Raw genomic sequence first — 20,520 nt, 5'->3', positions numbered from 1 at the left:
GCCCAGAATCCAGGCCCACAGTCCCCTCCTCCCTCAGACGGAGAAGTCCGGACCGTCTCCACTGCTCCTCTCCCAGGAATCTAAGCATAAGAATCCTGAAGTTGCTTCCAGACCCCAGCTAGACTTTACTTTTCCTTTGCCAAAGCAAAAATCCTCCCCCAAACTGTCACCGTCGGATGCCCCTACCCACTGTCCGGCGTCCGGGCCCGCCCCCCCTCCGGTCCCTCCCACTTTTCCCAAACAAAGCTCCCGGGCAACTTTCTCCTTCTGCAGCGCCCCGCCCGCCCGCGGCTCCCCAGCCCCAGGCCGGGAGGTAGGAAGGCGCCGGCGGGAGTCGGGGATCCTGCTTTGGGGTGTGTGAGTTGGGGTGGAAAGTTATGCGTTAGGAGGTTGTGTTTGTGGGACTGTCTCTGAATTGCATGCCGCCTTCTTTTTATCCGCGGGCTGGAGTTGGCGGTCCCGATCGAGTCCTAAGTGCCGGGTTGGAGCTTTCGCTGGAGTTGGGGTGTCTGCTGATGCGTCTGAGTTTAGGAGTGTGCGCCTGCGAGTGGGGGAGGACAGGGGACTTTGTTTGGTGTGTGTGGGATGTGAGTATCCGCGGCGGTGTCGTTTTGAAGCGAGAAAGGACTCTGCGTGTTTCTGACCGAACTGATTCGTGTGTGTCATTTGTGGGGGCCCGGTCCTCCTCAGGGAGAAAGGGGCCTTCGGGGTGGCAGAGGGTGGGCTGCAGAGCTTTCTGGATCTTCAGTCTTGTCTCTTCGGAGGTTTGGGGCCTGGGGAGGGAAATCAGGGGGACCCTTCTTAGCCGGCTCCTCCGTCCCTTTGTCTGGCCACATGGGGGAGAGCTGGGCTGGAATTTTGGCCTATGGGGGTCCTGAACGCCGCAGCGCCATTGGGCTCGGCCTGGGGTCTTTGTCTGTCTCGGCCGGGACTCCAGGGTCCGCGGGAGGAGGGGGATGGGAGCATGGACTCTGGAGTCCTGGGAAAGCTGTGGAAGACGTGGAGCCGCCAGGGAGGCGGGATCTGACTGTATTGGAAAAAGTTTTCTTCCCCTGTTCCCGGCCTCCGGAAAGTCACTGGGAACTGGAGTTGGATCCGAGCCCACGGCGCCGGGGGTGGGGGTGGGGGAGGGGCGGGGCCGAGGGCTTGAGGGGAGGGCTTTCGCTGGCCAGCCCCTCCCCTGATGGGGGTTGTGGGAAACTGGGGGAGGGGATGCCTGGGCCCTTTGTTCTGGCTCTCCTGATGGCAGGGCGCCCTTGCCCCCCCCAGTCTCTGGTTCTGTGCGTCTTTCCTGATGTCCACTTGAGTTTCTGCCCTGAGTCCTTGTCCCGCTCCCATCTGGGTCTCCGTCCCTGACTCCCTCTGAGCCTCTGTCCAACACCCTCTGTGTCTCCGGCCCCTTCTCTCTAGATCTCTGTCCTCCTCCCTCTGGGACTCTGTTCCCCTCCCTCTGTTCCCCTCTGTCTGGATCTGCCCTTCAGCCTCACTGGGGCCTGTGCCCCTTCCTCTCTTCCCGCAGCTGCTGCTCCCATCCCCGCACCTGTTCTTGGGGTGGGACTAAGATCTCACCCGCACCCTCCTTTCCTGCCGCCAGGCCCTGACTCCTGTCTTTTTAAACCAGTAATCCATACCCAAGTGCATGGCCCTCATGGGCCCTACGCATGACTCTGGGGTCTTCAATACTTCATCACAACTCAGGCTTCCCTGGAAAGCCAGAGAACACTCTTCACCTTAAGCTTCTCCAGAAATCCAGCCCCCTTATCCAGGGCCCCTCCTCCCTCAGGCCCCGGGGTCCGGGCCCCCAGCCCTCTGAGCCTGAGGTCCTTCTGAGTGGGTTGGGGGAAACTGGCTGAGCTCTGTGTCCTTCCAGGCCCAGATGGGAGAACCCCGGGCTGGGGCCCCCCTGGACGATGGCAGCGCCTGGACGGGAAGTGAGGAAGGAAGTGAGGAGGGCACCGGGGGCAGCGAGGGGGCTGGGGGAGATGGAGGCCCAGACGCGGAGGGCGTCTGGAGTCCCGACATCGAGCAGAGCTTCCAGGAGGCCCTGGCCATCTACCCGCCGTGCGGACGGCGGAAAATCATCCTGTCCGACGAAGGCAAGATGTACGGTGAGTCCAGCCTCTCTTCTGACCTGGCCTCCGCTGATTAAGAAAAAATGATAACAAACATTTGGGGAACTTTCAACACTGCTCACATTAAAGCACTTCATATCCTCACGATGACTCGGGCAGGAACTCGCATCCCGTTTGCACACGTGGGAACACATCTCAGAAAACCTAAGTGATTTGCCTAAAGCCACAAAGCTAGTGTGTGGCAGAGCTGGGATTTGAACCCAGACAATCTGACTCCTAACCCTGCAGTCGTAACTCTGCTTCCACCGAGCTCCCAGCTAGCTGTGGACCTCTGGGAACTGTTGCTTCTCTCTCCTTCCCTCGTGTCCTCTCTGTTGGGAAGTTCTGCTGAAGGTCTAACTCTGTTCCATCTCTGACTCCTCAGGTCGGAATGAACTGATTGCCCGCTACATCAAGCTGAGGACGGGGAAGACCCGAACTCGCAAACAGGTCTCAGGACTGACTTGTGGGCTTCTGTCTGGGGCGGGCTTATCTTCTCAGGGCCATACTAGTGTGGGCAGGTTCAGGTTCAAGGAGGATCTGGTTCACGTGCTTTTGCCTGTCTTCTTGGCACCCCTGTGAGTACGCTCTGTGCCTGTTTGGTCCAGTTCTCTTAGCGGTTGTGTGAGAACCTGAGGAAGAAAGAGCCAAGGAGCCAAAGCGAGAAGGGTGGGGAGGGGAAATGAGACCCGGATTTGCTGGGTCTGGGGAAGATCAGAAGTGTCAGTGAGAAAAGAGTAGCCATTTTGGTCACATCTGTGTTGGCATACTCCTGAGACAGCGAGCATGCCGGGTGTGTCGTGTCTCATGTTCCAGCAGCTCCGTGGGGCACCCGGAGGGAGGAGAGGGGCGGGGAACGCCAGAGGCGAGTCACTCAGGCCTGAATCTCCTCCTTTGCCACTCCCTCCAGGTCTCTAGTCACATCCAGGTTTTGGCCCGAAGGAAATCGAGGGAAATCCAGTCCAAGCTCAAGGTAGAGACCAAAGGAGACATTCGGAGAGGGCAACAGGGGTCCAGAGAGAGGGGACAGGGGCCCAGAGAGAGAGGACAGGGATTTAGAGAGAGGGGGACCTGGAGGGAGGGGACAGGGACTTAGGGGGGTAACAGAGATCCAGAGAAGGGGGACAGAGAACCAGGGTGTGGGACAGAGACCAATACATGGGAACGGATCCACACAAAAGGGTAGACAGAATAGGGGGAGCAGAGACCCAAGGTAGGCGGGTTAGCGGTGCAGCGAGCGGGGGAGGGGTGGATCTCAACCCTGGGGTCTGGAAAGATCCATAGACAGAGGGGTGCAGGGATTTACCTTGGGAAAGGCAAGAAGGATGGGGCGCCGGGCCTCTCCTCCAGCTACTGCTGTCTTCTGCCTCCCTCTCCTCTCCCATCTTCCCTTTTGCTCTTCCTGGCGTCCTCCTTGCTGTTTCCCGCCTGGGCTCTGCAGGTCTCCTCCTGTCCTGCTGGTTCACCTTCCCCTTTCCCTGTCTCTGTGTGGGCTGCCCATTTGTTCGGCACCAGATTGCTTCGTCTCCTTTCCTAGCTCTTGACATCCCTGTTCGTTTCTTGCTCCCCTGCATGTCCTGTTCCCTCTGGGCCTCCTGAGTATGGAGTCTCTTCTGTCTGTCTCTTTCTTTGGATGTGGGGACCACCACTTCCTGTTCCTTTCATTTGTACCCAGAAGCATCCCGTCCCTTTCTCTCTAGGTCTAAACACCTTCCCTCCGGTCTTGTCTGGAGTTCACTGTTCCCCTCTGTCCTGTCCTGGCTATGAAACGTTCACCGCCTATCCCCCCCGGGTCTGAAATTCTCATTTCCTGTTGCCTGCTTCTCCGGAAACCTTCACTTCTGTCTGGCTCTTTATTGACTTAGAAACCCTCATAACCGTCTTTTATTCTGGGCTTTGGGAACCTCTTTTCCCGTCTGCGCCTGGCCCCCTCTTTTGCATATTCGTCCTTCATTCTGCCTTCCTCTCCTTGCCCAGCTCAGGGTGGCGGGGCTGTCAGGTTGGCAGGGCAGCAAGGTGGGGTGTGGGGTGTCCAGGCCTCACTTCCTAAATCATGTTTTCTTTTCTTCTTTGCCATCCTCCCCCACCCCCACGGGCAGGCCCTGAATGTGGTAAGTCCCACTGCCCATCCTCCCACCCACCTCCTGAACCCAGACATTCCTTTTCCTTGAACCCCCAACTCTGACCTCCCCATGCTTACCCTGCCCTGTCATTGTCCCCACCCTCACTGTGGCTACTGGAACTCCCCATTGACATGACCCTTCGACTTCTCCTCCAGGACCAGGTTTCCAAGGACAAGGCGTTCCAGACAATGGCCACCATGTCCTCGGCCCAGCTCATCTCGGCCCCTTCCCTGCAGGCCAAACTGGGTCCCGCTGGTCCTCAGGTGGCTTGGGTTGGGGACTGTGGGGTTCAGGGCTGGAGGGTGGGGGGTGCAGTTTCAACAGGGGACTAACTGGCTGATCCCCCACCTTTGTCTCACCTCCAGGCCTCTGAGCTTTTCCAGTTTTGGTCAGGGAGCTCTGGGACCCCCTGGAATGTTCCAGAGTGAGTACTTTGTGTTCTGCCTCTGCACCCGTCTCCCACCTCCACTCTCTCCCACAGGCCTTTCTCACCCCACCTCCTAATTCCCAGCTGCCCTGTGAACAGGGATTCTGGAGCCAGGCTACCTGGATTTGAACCCAGGCAGGAGGGTGAGGGGACGATGGTCTGGCTGGAGAGGAAGACTAGGATACTGAGAGGGGCCGGGCAGGGAAAGTCAGGAGGAGGAGGGGGATGGTGCTGGGGCCTGTTGGGCTGAGAAGGAGGGAGGGGACAGGGACAGCGCCTGAGCTCTGGCTGGTGCCTGGGGTTAGTGGGACTGTCCCGAGATGTGCAACCGGGGGGAGGAGTGTGTTTGGGAAAAAGTGAGCTCAGCTGGGTCTTGATGAACGTGGGAGACCGGGAGGATGTCCATGGGGACAGTGGCCTTCTAGTGAGGTTGGCTGGGCCCCAGAGGCTCATGGGAAAGGCAGCTATAGGTCCAGAGTCTCCTGGAAGGGTTGAGTGGAGCCCCAGAGGCTCATGGAAAAGTGTGTTCTCATCCCATAGAGGTGTTTCTTTGGTCTGAGCAGGGGTCCTTATCTTCTCTCAGAGTCAGAAGGAAGAAAATGGGCCTCAGAGGTAAATAGTGTCTTTTTTTATAAAGATTTTATTTATTTATTTTTAGAGAGGGAAGAGAGGGAGAAAGAGAGAGAGAGAGAGAGAGAAACATCAATGTGCGGTTGCTAGGGGTCACGGCCTGCAACCCAGGCATGTACCCTGACTGGGAATCAAACTTGTGACACTTCGGTTCGCAGCCCATGCTCAGTTCACTGAGCTATGCCAGCCAGGGCTTAGGAGTGTCCTTTTTAGCCATGAGTATGAGCCAGTGAGCCAGTGTCTGAGAGGGCCATGAGGGTGACAGGGTATGTGTCTAGCCTAGAAGAATGGAAATGGGCTCCAGGGGCACATGGGAAGTACAGTTTTTGGCCCAGAAAGGAGTCAGTGGGTCTAGGCTGCGTGCCTCTGGACCATGAGGCAGGAGGGTTGAGGGTGTTACCAGAGAAGGAGTAAGTGACAGGCTGTGGGATCTCCAGGGTGGGAGAGAAGAGAGTTCACTGGGAGGGTGCTGTGGGGTGGGGACACAGGAAGGGTCCGAACAAGTCCCCAGAGCTGAAGGAGCCACAGGTGTGCCGGGAAGGAGGCTGATCTGGAAGAAGGGTAGTTCAGCACGCACTGCATGGGTCACTGGGGCTCCGCCTCTCGTGGAGCTGTCAGTCAAATTGGGGAGATGGATGTGCATTAGATCATGTGCACAGACACAAAATGGAAGGGCGTGTGTGATGTGGCATGAAGGTCCTGGGGTGAAGAGAGAGGTCTGGGGATTCCTCTGAGGATACAACATTGAAGGCTGAGTAGGACTTCGCCAGGGGGAAGAGTGGGGATGGGAATATTTTAGGCAGAGCAAACAGCATGTGCCAAGGCCCTGAGTTAGGGAAGTTGGGTGAGTTTCAGGAACTGAGAGAAGGCCAGTGTTAAGCCATTGGTCAGTCAGTGAAATGTTTACTGAGCAGCTATTAAGTGCCTGTTACTCTGCTTGCCTTGGGGACATAGCACCGAACAGGTTAGAGAGAATTCCTGCCTTCTTGGAGCTTTTATACTTGGAGAGGGGAGGAGACAGACAGTAAACATGTAAACAAGGATATCAGCGTCAATAAGAGGGGAATAAATGTGGAAAATACAGCAGGGTGGGTGTGCTGTATTTAGACAGGAGTCAGGGGGGCCTCTGAGGAGGTGGCGTGTGGGCAGTGGCCTAGTAACAAGAGGTTAAGTCTGTGGTAGGGTTCTGGAGTTTGGATTTCAGACACAGGATGGCAAGGACTAGGTCAAGGGCCTTGGGAGTCAATGCCTGAAAGCCCCTGGAATTTGTATCTTTCTGATCTTGATCTTTGGACCTTTGGCTTCTTATTGACCTCTGACCTCATGCCCCCTGACCTCTGACCTCTCAGTCTCCCCACCACCATCTCCTGGGATACTAATAGGTCATTGGCCTTTAGAGATATGCTATCAGATACTATAGCCACTAGCCATATGAGGTTATTGAAATTTAAGTTAATTCTAATGAAATGAAATAAAAATTTCGGTTTCTTAGGCAGTGGTCATAGGTCATGTGGTCATTCGTCACATGTGGCCAGTGGCTACAGTATTGGATGGCACAGATATAGAACATTTCCATCATCACAGACTTTTTAAAAAAAATTTTATTTATTTATTTTTAGAGAGGGGAAGAGAGGGAGAAAGAGAGGGAGAGAAACATCAATATGTGGTTGCCTCCTCCCCAAATGGGGACCTGGCCTGCAACCCAGGCATGTGCCCTGACTGGGAATTGAACCATCGACCCTTCAGTTCGCAGTCCAGCTCTCAATCCACTGAGCCACACCAGCCAGGGCTCGCTGCAGACATTTCTCCTGGACACAGTGTGTGGGATTCTGTTGTGAAGCTGCCTCACCCCAGGGTTTGGCCTGATGCCCCACTTCTGGGCTGCTGGTTGTTTTCTCCCCACCCTTCTGACCCTTCAGCCTCCTCTTTCTCCAGACTTCCTCTTCTTCTCCCCACCTGCTGAGACTCCATTTCTGTTCTCTTTCAGCCATTTTGTGAGAGGTACCCCACTATCATCAAGACCCCAGGCTTCGTGGTTGGCACTGACCTGGTCCAAGCCCAGGCTGCACTGCACCCAGCTGTGGAACTGGGTGGGCCTGCTGACCCCCGAGTGCCTCAGGTTTCTCTTGTGCAAGTGAGAAGAGCAGTAATCACACCTACGTCATTGGTGTGACACTTTGATAAACGTGTTCACATCACATGTAGTACAGGGTCCAGCTTGTTCTGACCCCTCAGTACACAGTAGCTGGTATGATCAGCATCGTGATTAGCATCATTCCACCCGCTGACCCTCAGCTTCCTTTCTCCCTCAGTGTGAAGCCATTCTCGCAGACACCGTTCTCCTTGTCACTGACTCCCCCATCTACGGACCTCCCAGGTAAGAGTCTGCTCTCCACCCTCCCTGATCTCCTGTCTCTCTTGTCACCCCTGTCTTTCCTTCAACCTTCCATGCATTGGGGGACTCATTCCTAGTGACGTCCAGCTCTGAGGCAGGGTGTGTGGGGGTGTGGAAGGATGAGTGACAGAATTTGTAGCCGGACATGCTGGGTTTGTGTTTGTCACTTGCTAGCCTAAGGGACACTGGGAGGTGTATTAGTCAAGATTCTTTCAGCTGCAAGTGACAGAAACTCAAATCAAGCTAGATGACAAAAGCAACAACAACAACAACAATTAAATGGAATTTATTGGTACTAGTAACTAATATTTCAGGAGTTAGAGCTTCAGGTATGGCTGGATCCAGGGGTTCAACTGGTAGCCTCAGGACTTGTTTGGTTCTTCCTTCTTCTGGTGGCTTCATCCTCAGGCAGGCTCTACCCATCTGGCTGCAAAGTAGACTTCCAGAAATCCATGCTGATGTGGTCCTGTGAACTCACATTAATAAAAAAAATCACACTTAGGTTCCACAGACTCATCAGTTAGGAATACTCTCGGCTGCAAATAACAATGCTCAAATTAATAGTGCCAAAAATAAAAAGGTTTTAATGATTCCACATAACAAAAATCTGAAGGTGGGCTGCTAATGTGCTGGCTGAGCAGTTAAGCAATATCAAGACTAGCATCTCTATAGGTCCCTTGGCCTCTGCTCACTGAGATGGCTACTGTGACTCCAGGCATCATGTCCCAAGCTGGACTTGACAAGAACCAAAAGCTTTTGCCTCCCAAAGTTCTGTCTTTTTCATTCAGGAAGAAACTCCTTCCCAGAAGCCCCCGAGCAGATTTCCCCTAACGTCTCATTGGCCAGGACTGTGTCACATGGCCACCTCTAGCTGCAAGGGAGGCTGGGAAAGTGAGTATTTAGCTTTTTCAGCTTCTAAGTGGAGGCAGGCAAGAGAGAACAGTGCTTGATATATTCCATAAATGTTAGCAATTTTTATTGTTTGTTCTTCTTTCTCTAGGGTACGAGCCCCCCCAAGCCCTCTCACCCCCTGCCCTGCCCCCACCTGCCCCATCACCCCCAGCCTGGCAGGCTCGGGCCCTGGGCACTGCCCGGTTACAGCTGGTGGAATTCTCAGCCTTTGTGGAACCCCCGGATGCAGTTGACTCTGTGAGTGCAAATCTGGGACAGTCGCTGTGGGTGTTTTGGAATGTAGAGGGTTATGGGAAGAGAAAGGATAAAGTAGTGGTTCTCAGGCTTTAGCATGTATCAGAATGATGTGGAGGACATGTTAAAACGCAGATTGCTGAGCCTTACTCTCAGAATATGCGATTCAGTAGGTTTGCTGGGGGCCTGAGAATTTGCATTTCTTACAAGCTCCCAGGTGATGCTGCTGCTGCTGGTTGGAGGACCACACCCTGACAGCTCCTAGCATAGAGGAACTGGAAGGTCATGAGGTCATGGGTTCAGGAGGTCAGAGAAACTCTCCAGAACATAATTTGTTCATTCATCAAACACCTCTGGGTGCCCACTGTGTACCAGGCTCTGGGGGGCACACCAGGAACTTGCAAAAGCAGATCTTGTTTCTAGGTTCGAGCTTTTCCTGACCTTGGATGGAGACAGAGGCCATATGAGTCAGGGTGAGATGACAGAGGAAATAACCCCAACACCTAGGGACTGAACATCACAGAAATTGCTCACTCGTGTCGTTTCAGTGTGGGTGGTCACCAGGAGCTTTCCACACAGTGATGCGGGGAATCTATGCTTCTTCCATTTTGTGGCTCTGCCATTTTCTAGGGTTTCAGAATCTGCTGCTGGATTCTCTGCATCTGGCTGGCAGATGGTGGAAGGGAAAGAGTGAGGAGATTTTATAGGTCTGGCCTGGAAGTGGCAACTATCAGGTCTGCTCACACCCCATTGGCCAGGACTTAGTCATGTGATCACACATAACTGCAGAGGAGTCTGGGAAATGTAGTTGAGCTATGTGGAAAGGAACTAGGGTTTCTGAACACACAGTCTGCAGTAGCCACACAAAAACCAATTTCTCTATATAGTGGTCTTGGTAAAACCTGAGTCAGACCAGATTAAAACCCTCCCATCTCACTTGGAGGAAAAGCTCAAGTCCTTTATTTGCCCACAAAATTCTGCACAATCTGACCCCCGTTCCTGCTTTGCCCTCACCTCCTGCACTCTCACCCTCGTTTGCTCTGCCCTGGCCATACTGGCCTCCGCACTGTTTCTCAAACATGCCAGGCCCACTCCGGCTTCAGAGCCTTTGCATCTGTTGCTCCTGCTGCCTGGCACGTGCTTTCCCGGCTCTCTCCCCCACCACCCGTGCCTCCATCTGGGGTCCTGCTTGATTATCCTCTCAGGTTGGCTTCCCCAGACCGCCTTACGGAAAACACGAACTGCCATCCCTCCCCACCCCCTTACTATGCTTTATCAGGGTTTTTTTTCATAGCATACATAACTTTCTGCAATTTGTGTTATCCGTAAAATGATTAAAAATTTTTTCTGCCTCTGCCAGTAGATTGTGAGCTCCAGGAGATTAGGGACTTGACCTTGTAGCTCTGGGACCCAGAGTAGTGCCTCTGGACAGTAGATTCTCGGTAGCTGTCTGTTGAATAACGACTATGTGCTGGGAGGGGGGAAGGTCAAGTTTTCGTGGGTGTACAGAGGCATGATTCTGCCTGGAGAACCAGGGAAGGCTTCCCTGAGGTGAGACATTTGAATTGCGCTTTGAGGGTTACCTAGGAGTTTGCCGTGCGCAGAACTGGATGTTTCAGGCACAGAGATGCAAACGGCGTTGCAGCCATCGTGGTAAGAAATCACCAACTAGGGTGGGAAGCTGGTGAGGCTGTGGACAGGTGGGCAGGTGCTGGTTCTGGAAGAGCTGGCATTGCCAGGCTGAGGGAACCAGACTTTCTCTCTTGGTGGCAGGGAACTATGGAGGTGGTAGTGAGATCCCATCTGTTTGTGGTTAGTGGAGGCTTCCAGAAAGAAGTAGATGTGTGTGATCTGGAAAGATGGAGGAGGATTTGTATCAGAAGAAAAGATGGGGAAGGTTTCAGGATATGGATTAGAAGTAAAGAGATAAGAATGCCAACAGAGAGGAAGTCTTGGTGTGGGCTGTGTGGATTCACCTCCATCCATCCATCCATCCATCCACTGATGGAAGATTTATGAACAACTGTTCAAAATATAGCCGGGTGGAGGGGTTTGGGCTTTGTCCTGGGGGCACTGGGGAGCCATGGGAAGATTATGAGCAGGAGAGGTTGAGGGTTGGCTCTGGAGCCATGTGCCTGATGAACCGGGGAGGAGAGACTGGAGGCTGGGAAGCCACATAGGAGGTGGGGTTGAAAGTGGGAGAGGACAGGGCTGTGAGGACAGAGAGCAGGTGGCAGGGCAGAGAGTTGAGCTGCAGGGACAGGGCTTGGGGACTGAGGTACTGTGGGAACGAAGGGGCAGAAGGGAGTGGTGACAGTGCCTGAAAGTTGGGCGCAGTGTCTGGGTGGAGCTGGCTGTCAGGAGCTCTGGGGGCGGCGACAGGGGTGTGAGGTTAGCTTGGGCAGTGTGAGCCATGGCTCCTGCCCACCCCCCCCCACCTGTGGCTGTTCCCCCCCAGTACCAGAGGCACCTGTTCGTCCACATCAGCCAGCACTGCCCCAGCCCTGGAGCGCCCCCCCTCGAGAGTGTGGACGTCCGGCAGATCTATGACAAATTCCCTGAGAAGAAGGGGGGTCTGCGGGAGCTGTACGACCGTGGGCCCCCCCATGCCTTCTTTCTGGTCAAGTTTTGGGTGAGTTCTGCCACCAAAACCAGAAGTGCTCACACATCACATGGTCTCCCAGTGAAGGCCTCTGGCTCCACCAGGCCAGCCTGGTCCCAGAGTATCAGCTCCCTTTGCCACAGGGGGAACTAAGGAGTTTGGCCCCCGGGGACCAGTGTCAGCGGAGGGACAGGATTGGGACTTCCCCTGCTCCCGCTAGACTCTGCCACACCCAGTCCTGTGACTGCTATGGCCCTGGGGGTTGTGTCGTTTCAGATTCCCCTACCTCCCACCTGACTGTACCAAGCCTGGTTGCTAAGGGATGCCCTCCCCCCTTAGCAAATGGAGTCCTGGTGAGGGTGGCCTCTAAGACGGATGCCAAGTCCCAGCAGATCCCGTTGTTAGAGAATGCCTGGCCGTGAGGATACCATTTAAGGGGCTGGGGAGCGGCTTTGTGAAGTCCCGTGTTTATTAAACAGTCATTTATTGAGTGCTTACTATATACAATGCCAGGTGCTATGTGTATAATTGTGAGAAAGAGGATCCATTGGGGTCTTTCTTCAGCCTATTTGGTTTCGTGTCTAGCACAGTAGCTGATGCTATAGAGCTTCACTCAGTGTGGTCAGGAGGGTGTTTTAGCTCTCGAGGTAACCAGGGCCATGGAAGGGTCTAGTCTCTGAGAAGGAAGCCTGCTGAGGGCCTGAAGTTTGCTGGCCTTGCTGGACCCAAGAGACAGGGGTTAGGAAGGGCTCCAGAGTGTGAATTGGAGGCCCGAGGCAGTTCTGGGCATGTGCTGTGGAGGTGGTAGGCATTGTCAGGGCTTAACACAGGCCTCGCAGGTCCCAGGTCCGGAGAGTGGCCCTTAGAAGCCGCCAGCATCTGCAGGGATGCTCGGGAGTGGCTGGAAAGGCCTCCCTTTTTTGTCTGGCTTCACAAGGCCCTGCTGCCAGGCTGAGGGGTGGAGTCAGGCCTGGACCACCCTGGAGAGTGACCTGGTCAAGTTGAAAGTGAGGAAGAGGAAGAGGTGTGCCTTCCAGGAAGCTGACCAAGGGGCTTAAGCCACAGGCATACGAAGTCTTGCACTTCATTAGACCCCACCTGGCATAATGGCCCATCTTGGCCACAGGGGGTCGAGGAGCGGTCTGACCTCTGTGAATCAGCTGAAAGGGCCCGGAAGAGTGTTCTGGTGAGGAGTGAGGGTTTCCTAGGCCCCGTTGCTAGGGAGCAGCCCCTTGTCTTAGCAACCAGGGTGGGGAAGGCCTCTGAAGGAGAGCCTCCGGTTGCTAGGGAGTGATGGCCTCCTTAGTAACCTGGCCCTTAGAAGGGGCTGGGCCCTTGAGAGGAGGGTGTCAGGAGCGAAAAGGTGAATCCCAGGGCTCCTTTAGCAGGGGACTCACTAGGGAGAGAGAGTCAGGGTCATTTGGGGGGCTCAGACTTCTGCAGCAGCAACGGAAGGGTGGGTCTTCTCCAGAAACTGGCCCTTGGAACACAGAGGAAGCGAGGCCGGCAACTACAGCGGCCATGGGGCAGAGCTGTCACATTAGAAGAGTCCCCACCGTGTATAAAAGACGTCCCCTCCACCTTATACCTGTCACCTGTGTCTCTCCACCCCCAGGCGGACCTGAACTGGGGCCCGAGCGGTGAGGAGGTCGGGGCTGGCGGCAGCAGTGGTGGCTTCTACGGTGTGAGCAGCCAGTACGAGAGCCTGGAGCACATGACGCTCACCTGCTCCTCCAAGGTCTGCTCCTTCGGCAAGCAGGTGGTGGAGAAGGTGGAGGTGAGGCCAGAGGGGTGGGGCTCTGGGTGGGCTGACACTTTGGGGGTGCAGACTCAGTGGACCCGGAGCCACAACAGCTCCGGCTTTGGGGGAGTCTTCATGGTGGGGTGGGGCAGTGTCCCAGACTCAGGCATTGGGGGGCTTAATGCATAGGCTTCGAGCTGATATGGCATTCTCAAGTCGCAGGTAGGGATCAGTTAGAGGGTGCAGAGGTGATGAGTGGGACAGATTTACAGTCACAGATTCGAAAGGTTCTTCTGAATCTAGAAGAACTCATAGGGCAAGGAAGTTCAGGGGTCATAGTTAGGTTGCGGAAGACTTGCATGGTCTTAAGTTCAGAGGTCAGAGAGTTTGGAGGTCTCGTTGAAGGGTCCTTGGAGGGTGAGGGTATTGGAGATCAGAGTTCAGAGGTCATGAGGGTTCAGAGCATGGCTTTGAGGGGCTGGAGGGTCTCTGGTTTGCAGGCTTAGTGGTCCTGAGTTGGATACCGGAGGGTTCAGTGTTCCGTGTCCCGTCATTGCCAATGGGGCCATGGAAGAGGGAAGATGGCAGTGGGGAGTGGGTGTGGCACCTGAAGGGCACAGAGTGGGGCTGGGTTCCTGGGGTGACCCCTGTGTGTCTCCGTCACTGTCCTCTCCACTCCCCACCCCCTGGCTCAGACGGAGCGTGCCCAGCTAGAGGATGGGAGGTTCGTGTACCGCCTGCTGCGCTCGCCCATGTGCGAGTACCTAGTGAATTTCTTGCACAAGCTGCGGCAGCTGCCCGAGCGCTATATGATGAACAGTGTGCTGGAGAACTTCACCATCCTCCAGGTGACGTGCTGGGGCTGGGAGTGCCCCCCCTAGACTCTTGGCCCCAGGGGCCCTTTCTCCTGGGGAGCTGGTGCAGTGGCGACCCTGTGGTTGATGTTTGGCTTAGGGGGTCCCTTTACTCAGGGAACTGATGTGGTGGGGGCTCTGCAGCATGCTCATGAGGGATCCCCCTTCCCTGGGGAAACTGACCAGGAGGACTCATGGCGGATCCTTAGCTAAGGGGACCCCCTTTACAGGGAACCTAGCCTTGGTCCAGGAAACCTGATATGGTGGGGTCCCCTTCACGTTTGGGAAACTGACCTGGGGCCCTCTTTCACCTGGGGAATGTGATGTGGTGGGACCCCTTTTCTGGGTATCCCGTGATAACTGAGGGGGGGGCACAGTGGTCCCTTCTCTCTCCCAAGCACAAACCCCTCCTCCTGGCCCCTTGGCAGGTGGTGACAAACAGAGACACCCAGGAGCTGCTGCTGTGCACCGCCTATGTCTTCGAAGTCTCCACCAGTGAGCGAGGGGCCCAGCACCACATTTATCGTCTGGTCAGGGACTGAAGGGGGACCCCGGAAGCGGATCACCCCCAGGAGGAAATACCCTCCTCCTAGGAAGGACCTCCAGCTTTCCTCGGGCTTCTTATTTGGGGAGGGGGCTGCTCCCTGGCAGGAGGGACCTTGAAAGCTGGGTGGTGAGTTGAATGGGCTGGGACTGAGAGGAAAGGAGAGCTTCTGATCACGGGACCTCGCAGGGGTGTGTGAAAGGGACGGATCACTCCGGAGCATCAGGGACTGGGGACAGGAGCAGCCCTGAGGGTAGAGCACTGGTTTCTGAGTCTCTAACGGCGGGGGGGGGCTTCCCCCCTCCCAAGGTTCTGGATGCGTTGGAGGGCCCTAATTGCAGACTGGCTTGTCCTCTGTGTTTCAGCCCCCGCCCCCCAAATCTGCCTCTCCTTCCCACCCTCACACCCTGTGACCCTGATACTGAATATTGAAGGTTAATCCTTTCTGTGCAGGAGCAGAGCCAGCTGGGCCCTGGAAATGTGTGTTGTTGTTGTTGTTGTTTTTTAATATAACAAGATATTTATAAATGGTGTTAGAATCATGACTTGTTTCTCAGCTGGGCAAGCAGTGGGGTGAGGCTGTTTAATGTCATCCCGTCTTCTACATGAGCCATGGGCTACTGTATTGTCCATCTGCCCCACGCCGCACCCCCCCACCTCCCACCCCCACCTCCCACCCCCAAGTTGTATTGGTTTGTGTATTGACAGAGGATAAAGCTATTTTACCAAGACTCAGGGGATTTATTTGAGGTTTGGGTGAAAATAATCTTGTGGGAAGTGGTAGGCTGACAGATGAGTCAAAGAAATGAGGTATCTTTGGGGGCAGGAAGCTGGTGGCAGGAAGCCCCAGGTCCCACGAGATTGGGGACAGCAGTGGGGCAGGCAGACACCTGGGTCCCAGGGGGGAATGAGGAGCCTTAGGGCTCAGTGGCTGGGGAGAACTGGGGATTAAACAAATATTTACAGGGGTCTGGGAAGGGGCCGGGTGGGTCTCTGGGGAGGGCGGGGCCTAGCGGTACCGGGCGAGCCTGTCGTAGAGTTGGTCCAGGTTTCTGCACAGGAATATGGACAGCGACATGAAGCCGAGCTACAGAGAAAGGAGACGCCATCAGAGCGGCGGAGAGGGGGTGGCGACGAGGGCGGGGTGGGGTAGTGGGGGTTCTCAGGGAGGAAAGTCGAGGGGTGGGACCGGGAAAGAAAAGGAGGCCGAGAATGGGGCGGGGCGGGGCTAGAGGGAGAACCGGGACTGGTGGTAAAGATGAGGTGTAGGACGGGAGTTTGGGGCAAGATGAGAGAGGTGGGGTTAAGGGTAAAAGGGCTGGAGGTCATGGAAGGGCCGGGGGCATGGGACTAGGGTGGGATACGAGGAACCCAGCTGCGTCTAACAGGTCTAGAGTCTGCAAAGGAGTGAGATCAGGAGCAACCCCAGGGGTCCTTTATTTTGGAGGCTCATCTGTCTCCCTTTCTGCCTCCGCCTGTAATTCCGTCTCGGCCTCCACCTCCGCGCCCGTGCTCCGGGTCTCAGGCTGTTCCTCATCTTGCTCCCAAAGCGGCCAGGGCCCCAGAGCCATGGGCAGCTTGCCCTGTGGGACCTTGTCCCCCCAGTTGGGGCAAGCATCCGCCATGCCCCAGCCACCCCACAGACTGCCGCTACGCCCGCTGCCGCTCTGCACGCCACCGCCATCGGCGCTCAGGCCGGGCCCGGGGCACCAACCGTCGGCGGCCGGCACCTGCGGTGGCGGTTCCCCGCGGAGCGCTCTGCGTGGCACTAGCAGGCTCAGCCCCGCCACACTCACCTGCCGGAAAAGGGGAGGGATATTGCGGCCAATAGAAGGAGGTTGATCGGCGGAGGAGAGCCAATGGGAGCCTCGCGAGAAAGGGTGGGATAGCTCCCTGAGTTCAACCAATCAGGGCTCACAGGCTGAATCTCACCGCAGGTGGAGCGGCAGAACAGCCTGTATTGGCTGACGCTCTAGCACTCGGGCCACTTGCGCCGAGAGGAGGACGTGCATTTGGGGCGGGGCTATTTGGGGGTTGATTGTACAGCCAATCCCGAGTGAGGTTGAGACCAGATTACCTCGAGTAGACCGACGCCCAGACAAATGCCCACGATGGAGATGAGGTTGTTGTGCAACCACTTCTGCAGGCTCCGCGAGCAGCCCTAGGAATGCAGAGAAAGGTTAAAGTTAGGGCTTTTTCTGGGCTTCGCTCTCGCCCCTCTTCCCTAGTGACCAGCGTACTCTAGTCTCTTCGCGGGGAATAAGCCCACCCCTCCCTACATCAACATCCCAGATCCACCCCTTTTCTCTAGGCCATATCTTTTCTTAGAACCCACACCATCTACAGGCTCCGCCCCTCGGGTTGTATAGTTCTACCTCGTAGCCCCACCCTCCTAGCAGATCCCACCCATATGCTGTGGCCCCGGCTTTGGGGGGGGGGGGACCACGCCCCTCCCAGCAGGTCTCCCCTTTAGGCCGCTTTCCTTCCCACCTCGCGATAGGTATTGCTGTTTGCAGGGACCACGCAAAGCTCTGTACTGTGCTGGGGCCGGGCCAGTGGTCCAATTCGGCTGAACTGGGTCGGGGAGATCATATCCAAGACTGAGGAGTCGTTGGTCACCGATGAGTTACGGCAGGAGCAGGGCACATGGTACACCGACTCGTTGCTGCTCAGGCTGGGGACACGGTACCAGTCCTCAGGAGAGTTCCAGCCGCAGCAGCGCAGCTGGGAGAGGGACAGAGTCAGAGGGGCCAGGACTGGAGGGACGCTAGATGACTTTGGGGGATGAGGGGAACAGGTGGTGGTGGTCTCTTTGGGAGCAGAGGGCTGAGTAGTGGGTGCAGGACGGAGGACGGTGGGCTGGGCTGGGGTCAGTCACCACAGGGCCAGGGCTAGGGGAACATGGGGTTGGGAGAAACAAATCACCAGGCGACCTGCGGCTGGGGAGAAGCTGCAGAATCACCTTGGGGACGGAAGACTAGGTGGGCAATTCAGCTTCAGTTAGGGGTCAGGTGGATGGGAGGGTGGGGCCACATCAGTGACCAGGGAATAGAGCCTCAGGAGGGCTGGACCCTGTGGGACCCAGAGTCACTAGGGGCAAGGAGTGGGATCACACTGGTGGGATCTCCACCTTGGGGTAGAGGCTGGAGTCTCCTCGAGGCAGGGGATGAAACCTTTTCAGGGTCTGGATGGGGGAGGCTGGCAACTGGGCCACACGGGGGCCAGTTATTATGTGAGGCCAGGTCAGGCACGGCAGTAGGTGGGTTGGGTAGATAGGGTTACATCAGGGTCCCGGGACAGGACAGAGTCTTCTCCAGGTAGAGGGCAGAGCCACATTGGAGCCCCAGAGCTAGAAGGGGGGCTGCTCCTTCTGGGGCCAAGGCTCTCACAAACCTGAAACTGCACATAGTCCCAGCTCTCTTCTGCCTCGGTATTCTCCGGGTTGGCGTAGTAGTTCTGGATCGTCTCCTGTATGATGTCCTTCACCTTCCGCTCCAGCTGAGAGGCTGAGAGTGAGGATGGACCCCCAGTGCCTCCCTACCCCATCTGCGCCCCACCTACTCCAGCCACTCCCAGCTCTCTCAGCCCCAAGGGGTCCCTGAGCAACTGTACGCCAGCACCGGGTCCTCACTGAATGACTACCTGTGTCTTTGTTCCTCAAAACCTCTCTCTACCCGTTTCTGTTGTGTTTGTTCCTCTCGCTTTTTCCCGCGATCTCTCATCAGGTGTCTGTGTCTCCCTCCGAGCCTCTGTTTCTCCGCGTGTTTTCTCCTCCTTTTTTTTTTTTTGTTTGTTTGTTTCCCTTTGGATCTCATCTCTCTTGCTATGTCTGTCTTCCTCCGCGTCTGTCTCTCTCTGCCTGTGTCCACCTGTGTGCCTCTCTGTCAGTCTCTGCATCTGTTCTGTCTTTGTGGCTCTGTTTCTCTCTTCTGCCTTTCCTATTTCTGTGTGTCAGTCCCTGTCTGCCTCTGTTTCTCTTGCCACCCCCCACCCACTGGCTGCTGGGGGTGGGGGGGGGCAGGAAAGCTCACCCGGGTCCGCTGAGTGGAGATGAGGATCCCCAGGGTGATCTGTGTGACAAACAGGAGCAGCAGTATCCCAAAATACTGAGGGGCAAAGTAGAGCAATCAGGCTGAGCATCTCCCCAGGTCGCAGGGGTTCTATTTGAGGGGGGAAAAGGGGTGGTCCCAGGAGATGGAGCAGGGGCAAGGCACTCACCAGGCCCAGGAGGCAGCGGAGCTCCTTCAGGGCCCCCAGACAGCCCAAAAGGGCAAGGCCCATGGTGAGGATTCCAGAGATGGCCAGGGCCTTGGACCAGATCTGCAGGGGCATGAAGGACAAGCCTGGGGGGGAGGATGAGAGACGGTGACATTGGGTCTTCTGCGCACAACTCCAGGCAGACCCTTTCTCCACCTGAGCAGTGGGGAGCAGAATCCTGGGGGGCCTGTTTCTGGGCTCCCAGCGCACCTGCCCCATGCTGAGTCTCTGCCCCTCTCCCTCCCTTCCACTCGCAGTCTCTCCTTCTTGCTTTCTGTCCCTCTTTCCTCCTCCAGCTCCTCCTCACTCCGGGCAGTTTCAGCCCCATCCCTTGTTCTGGGACACTGCCCACTGGACCTCCCTGAAGCCTAAGGGATTATGATATCTATTTCCTGGGGTTGTTCCGAGGGAAACCCCAGGGGGCCTGTGCTCAACCCAGTCCTCAATGCAGGGTGAGTACTTATTCAATAGAAGCTACCAAGAGTGTGACTATTGCCCCATTGTTATTTTCCTACTATTATTATTGGTGTTAGAGCTGCACTTCTACTTCCTTGCTGTGTGACGCCCCCCATGTGACTTCCCTGCTCTCAGCCTCAGGAGAGGGTTCTGGGAGGGTGAACTGAGCCCCTGCAAGGGATCTGACCCAGAGGAAGGGCTGGAGGAATGACTATTGTTGTTCTCACTGGTGCACATAACTCATCTGTCGGAGGAAGACACCGAGGCTTGGAGAGGCGCGGCAGCAGGGCCTGGGAGCTGCCCAGGGAGCTGGGTGCCGCGGGGGCTCCCTGGGACAAGGGAGACCCCAGGAGACCACCTGCAGGGAGGCTGGATCCATGCGTGCTCCAGGAAGGCCCTCCCAGACGGCCCCGGCCCCCTCACCCACAAATGACACGAAGCTGGTCTTGTCCACAAGGATCCAGATCCCGAAACAGAAAACCAGGCTGCCGAGGACCTGGGCAGGGAAGATGAAAACAAGGTGGTGGGCAAGGGGGGACACGAGGTGTGGCGGCTGTGGCGAGGATGGGGTGCCCAGGCTGGGTGGCCAGGAGACAACTCACGAAAAAGAAGAGGTTGAAGACGAAGAGGAGGTACTTGATGAGGCTGAGGCAGCTTTCCTGGGCTGAGGACATCTTCGCCTGCAGGGGTGAGTGCCCGGAAGAGGGCTTGGCAGCAGGGAGAGAGGGAGAAAGGAGGCTTGAACAGCACAGGGAGAGGCTGAGAGACGGGGAAAGGAAGAACACAGAGAAAGAGGAAGTGCCGGGTAGAGCCCCACCCCCTCCCCCTTCACACTAGGTGGTTTGACTGTGTCTCTCTCACCCACGCCACTGGGACACACACAACACACACCAGTACCTGAGGGGTTATGGGACTTGTGGACACCAAAGACACGCTGGGCAGTCCGTCCAAGGTCTTCATGGTTCAGGCCGAGGGGACCCACAGGGACTCCTGGTCTACTACTGGTAGCCACTTCCTCTGGGCACCAGGACCCCAGGCTGGTCCTGGACAGCAGCCGACCTCACAGACACTCTGACCTCACTGCCTGCTAAGCTCTGTCATCTCTGCATCTGTCTCTGTCACCTCTTCCTGCTCCTGAGTCTCTTGTACTCCCCCCTGTGGGCCTCTGTTCCCTGCTCTCTGAGTCTTTATCTCCTCTCTGAGTCTCTGTCCCTGCTGCCCCCCCCCCACCCCC

At 56.2% G+C, this 20,520-nt stretch overlaps 2 protein-coding genes and 1 long non-coding RNA gene across 5 annotated transcripts; 1 reads left to right on the top strand and 2 right to left on the bottom strand.

Annotated features, from left to right (window-relative positions):
* Positions 1-257: 257 nt before the first annotated feature.
* On the top strand, positions 258-15,101 carry TEAD2 (TEA domain transcription factor 2). 2 transcript variants are annotated; one of them, XM_045856471.1, is made up of 13 exons: positions 258-313; positions 1,871-2,108; positions 2,497-2,561; positions 3,022-3,084; positions 4,211-4,222; positions 4,390-4,497; positions 4,600-4,658; positions 7,604-7,668; positions 8,687-8,835; positions 11,291-11,464; positions 13,050-13,211; positions 13,871-14,023; positions 14,458-15,101. In XM_045856471.1, exons 2-13 carry the CDS (start codon positions 1,877-1,879, stop codon positions 14,569-14,571), a joined length of 1,356 nt encoding a protein of 451 aa, XP_045712427.1. In that variant the 5' UTR covers positions 258-313; positions 1,871-1,876; the 3' UTR covers positions 14,572-15,101. The 2 variants fall into 2 exon arrangements, with proteins under 2 accessions (XP_045712427.1, XP_045712428.1); XM_045856472.1 differs by having other exon boundaries at positions 308-353.
* LOC123830347 lies at positions 7,957-9,509 on the bottom strand. The gene is made up of 2 exons (XR_006787741.1): positions 9,367-9,509; positions 7,957-8,152 (listed from the first exon to the last, which is right to left on the bottom strand). It is a non-coding gene; the product is annotated as an uncharacterized LOC123830347 (long non-coding RNA).
* A 192-nt stretch (positions 15,102-15,293) lies between the features above and the next one.
* CD37 (CD37 molecule) lies at positions 15,294-20,520 on the bottom strand. Of its 2 annotated transcripts, none has more exons than XM_045856350.1 (9): positions 20,184-20,520; positions 19,889-19,966; positions 19,710-19,782; positions 18,792-18,916; positions 18,605-18,679; positions 17,967-18,071; positions 17,064-17,297; positions 16,651-16,734; positions 15,294-15,660 (listed from the first exon to the last, which is right to left on the bottom strand). In XM_045856350.1, exons 1-9 carry the CDS (start codon positions 20,244-20,246, stop codon positions 15,583-15,585), a joined length of 915 nt encoding a protein of 304 aa, XP_045712306.1. In that variant the 5' UTR covers positions 20,247-20,520; the 3' UTR covers positions 15,294-15,582. The 2 variants fall into 2 exon arrangements, with proteins under 2 accessions (XP_045712306.1, XP_045712305.1); XM_045856349.1 differs by having other exon boundaries at positions 19,889-19,993; positions 20,184-20,519.

This window comes from Phyllostomus hastatus, unplaced genomic scaffold (assembly GCF_019186645.2).
Source record: "Phyllostomus hastatus isolate PE091 unplaced genomic scaffold, TTU_PhHast_1.1 phas_scaffold_1224, whole genome shotgun sequence".
NCBI classification, from domain to species: Eukaryota; Metazoa; Chordata; class Mammalia; order Chiroptera; family Phyllostomidae; genus Phyllostomus; species Phyllostomus hastatus.
This window is presented reverse-complemented; position numbering and strand designations above follow the sequence as displayed.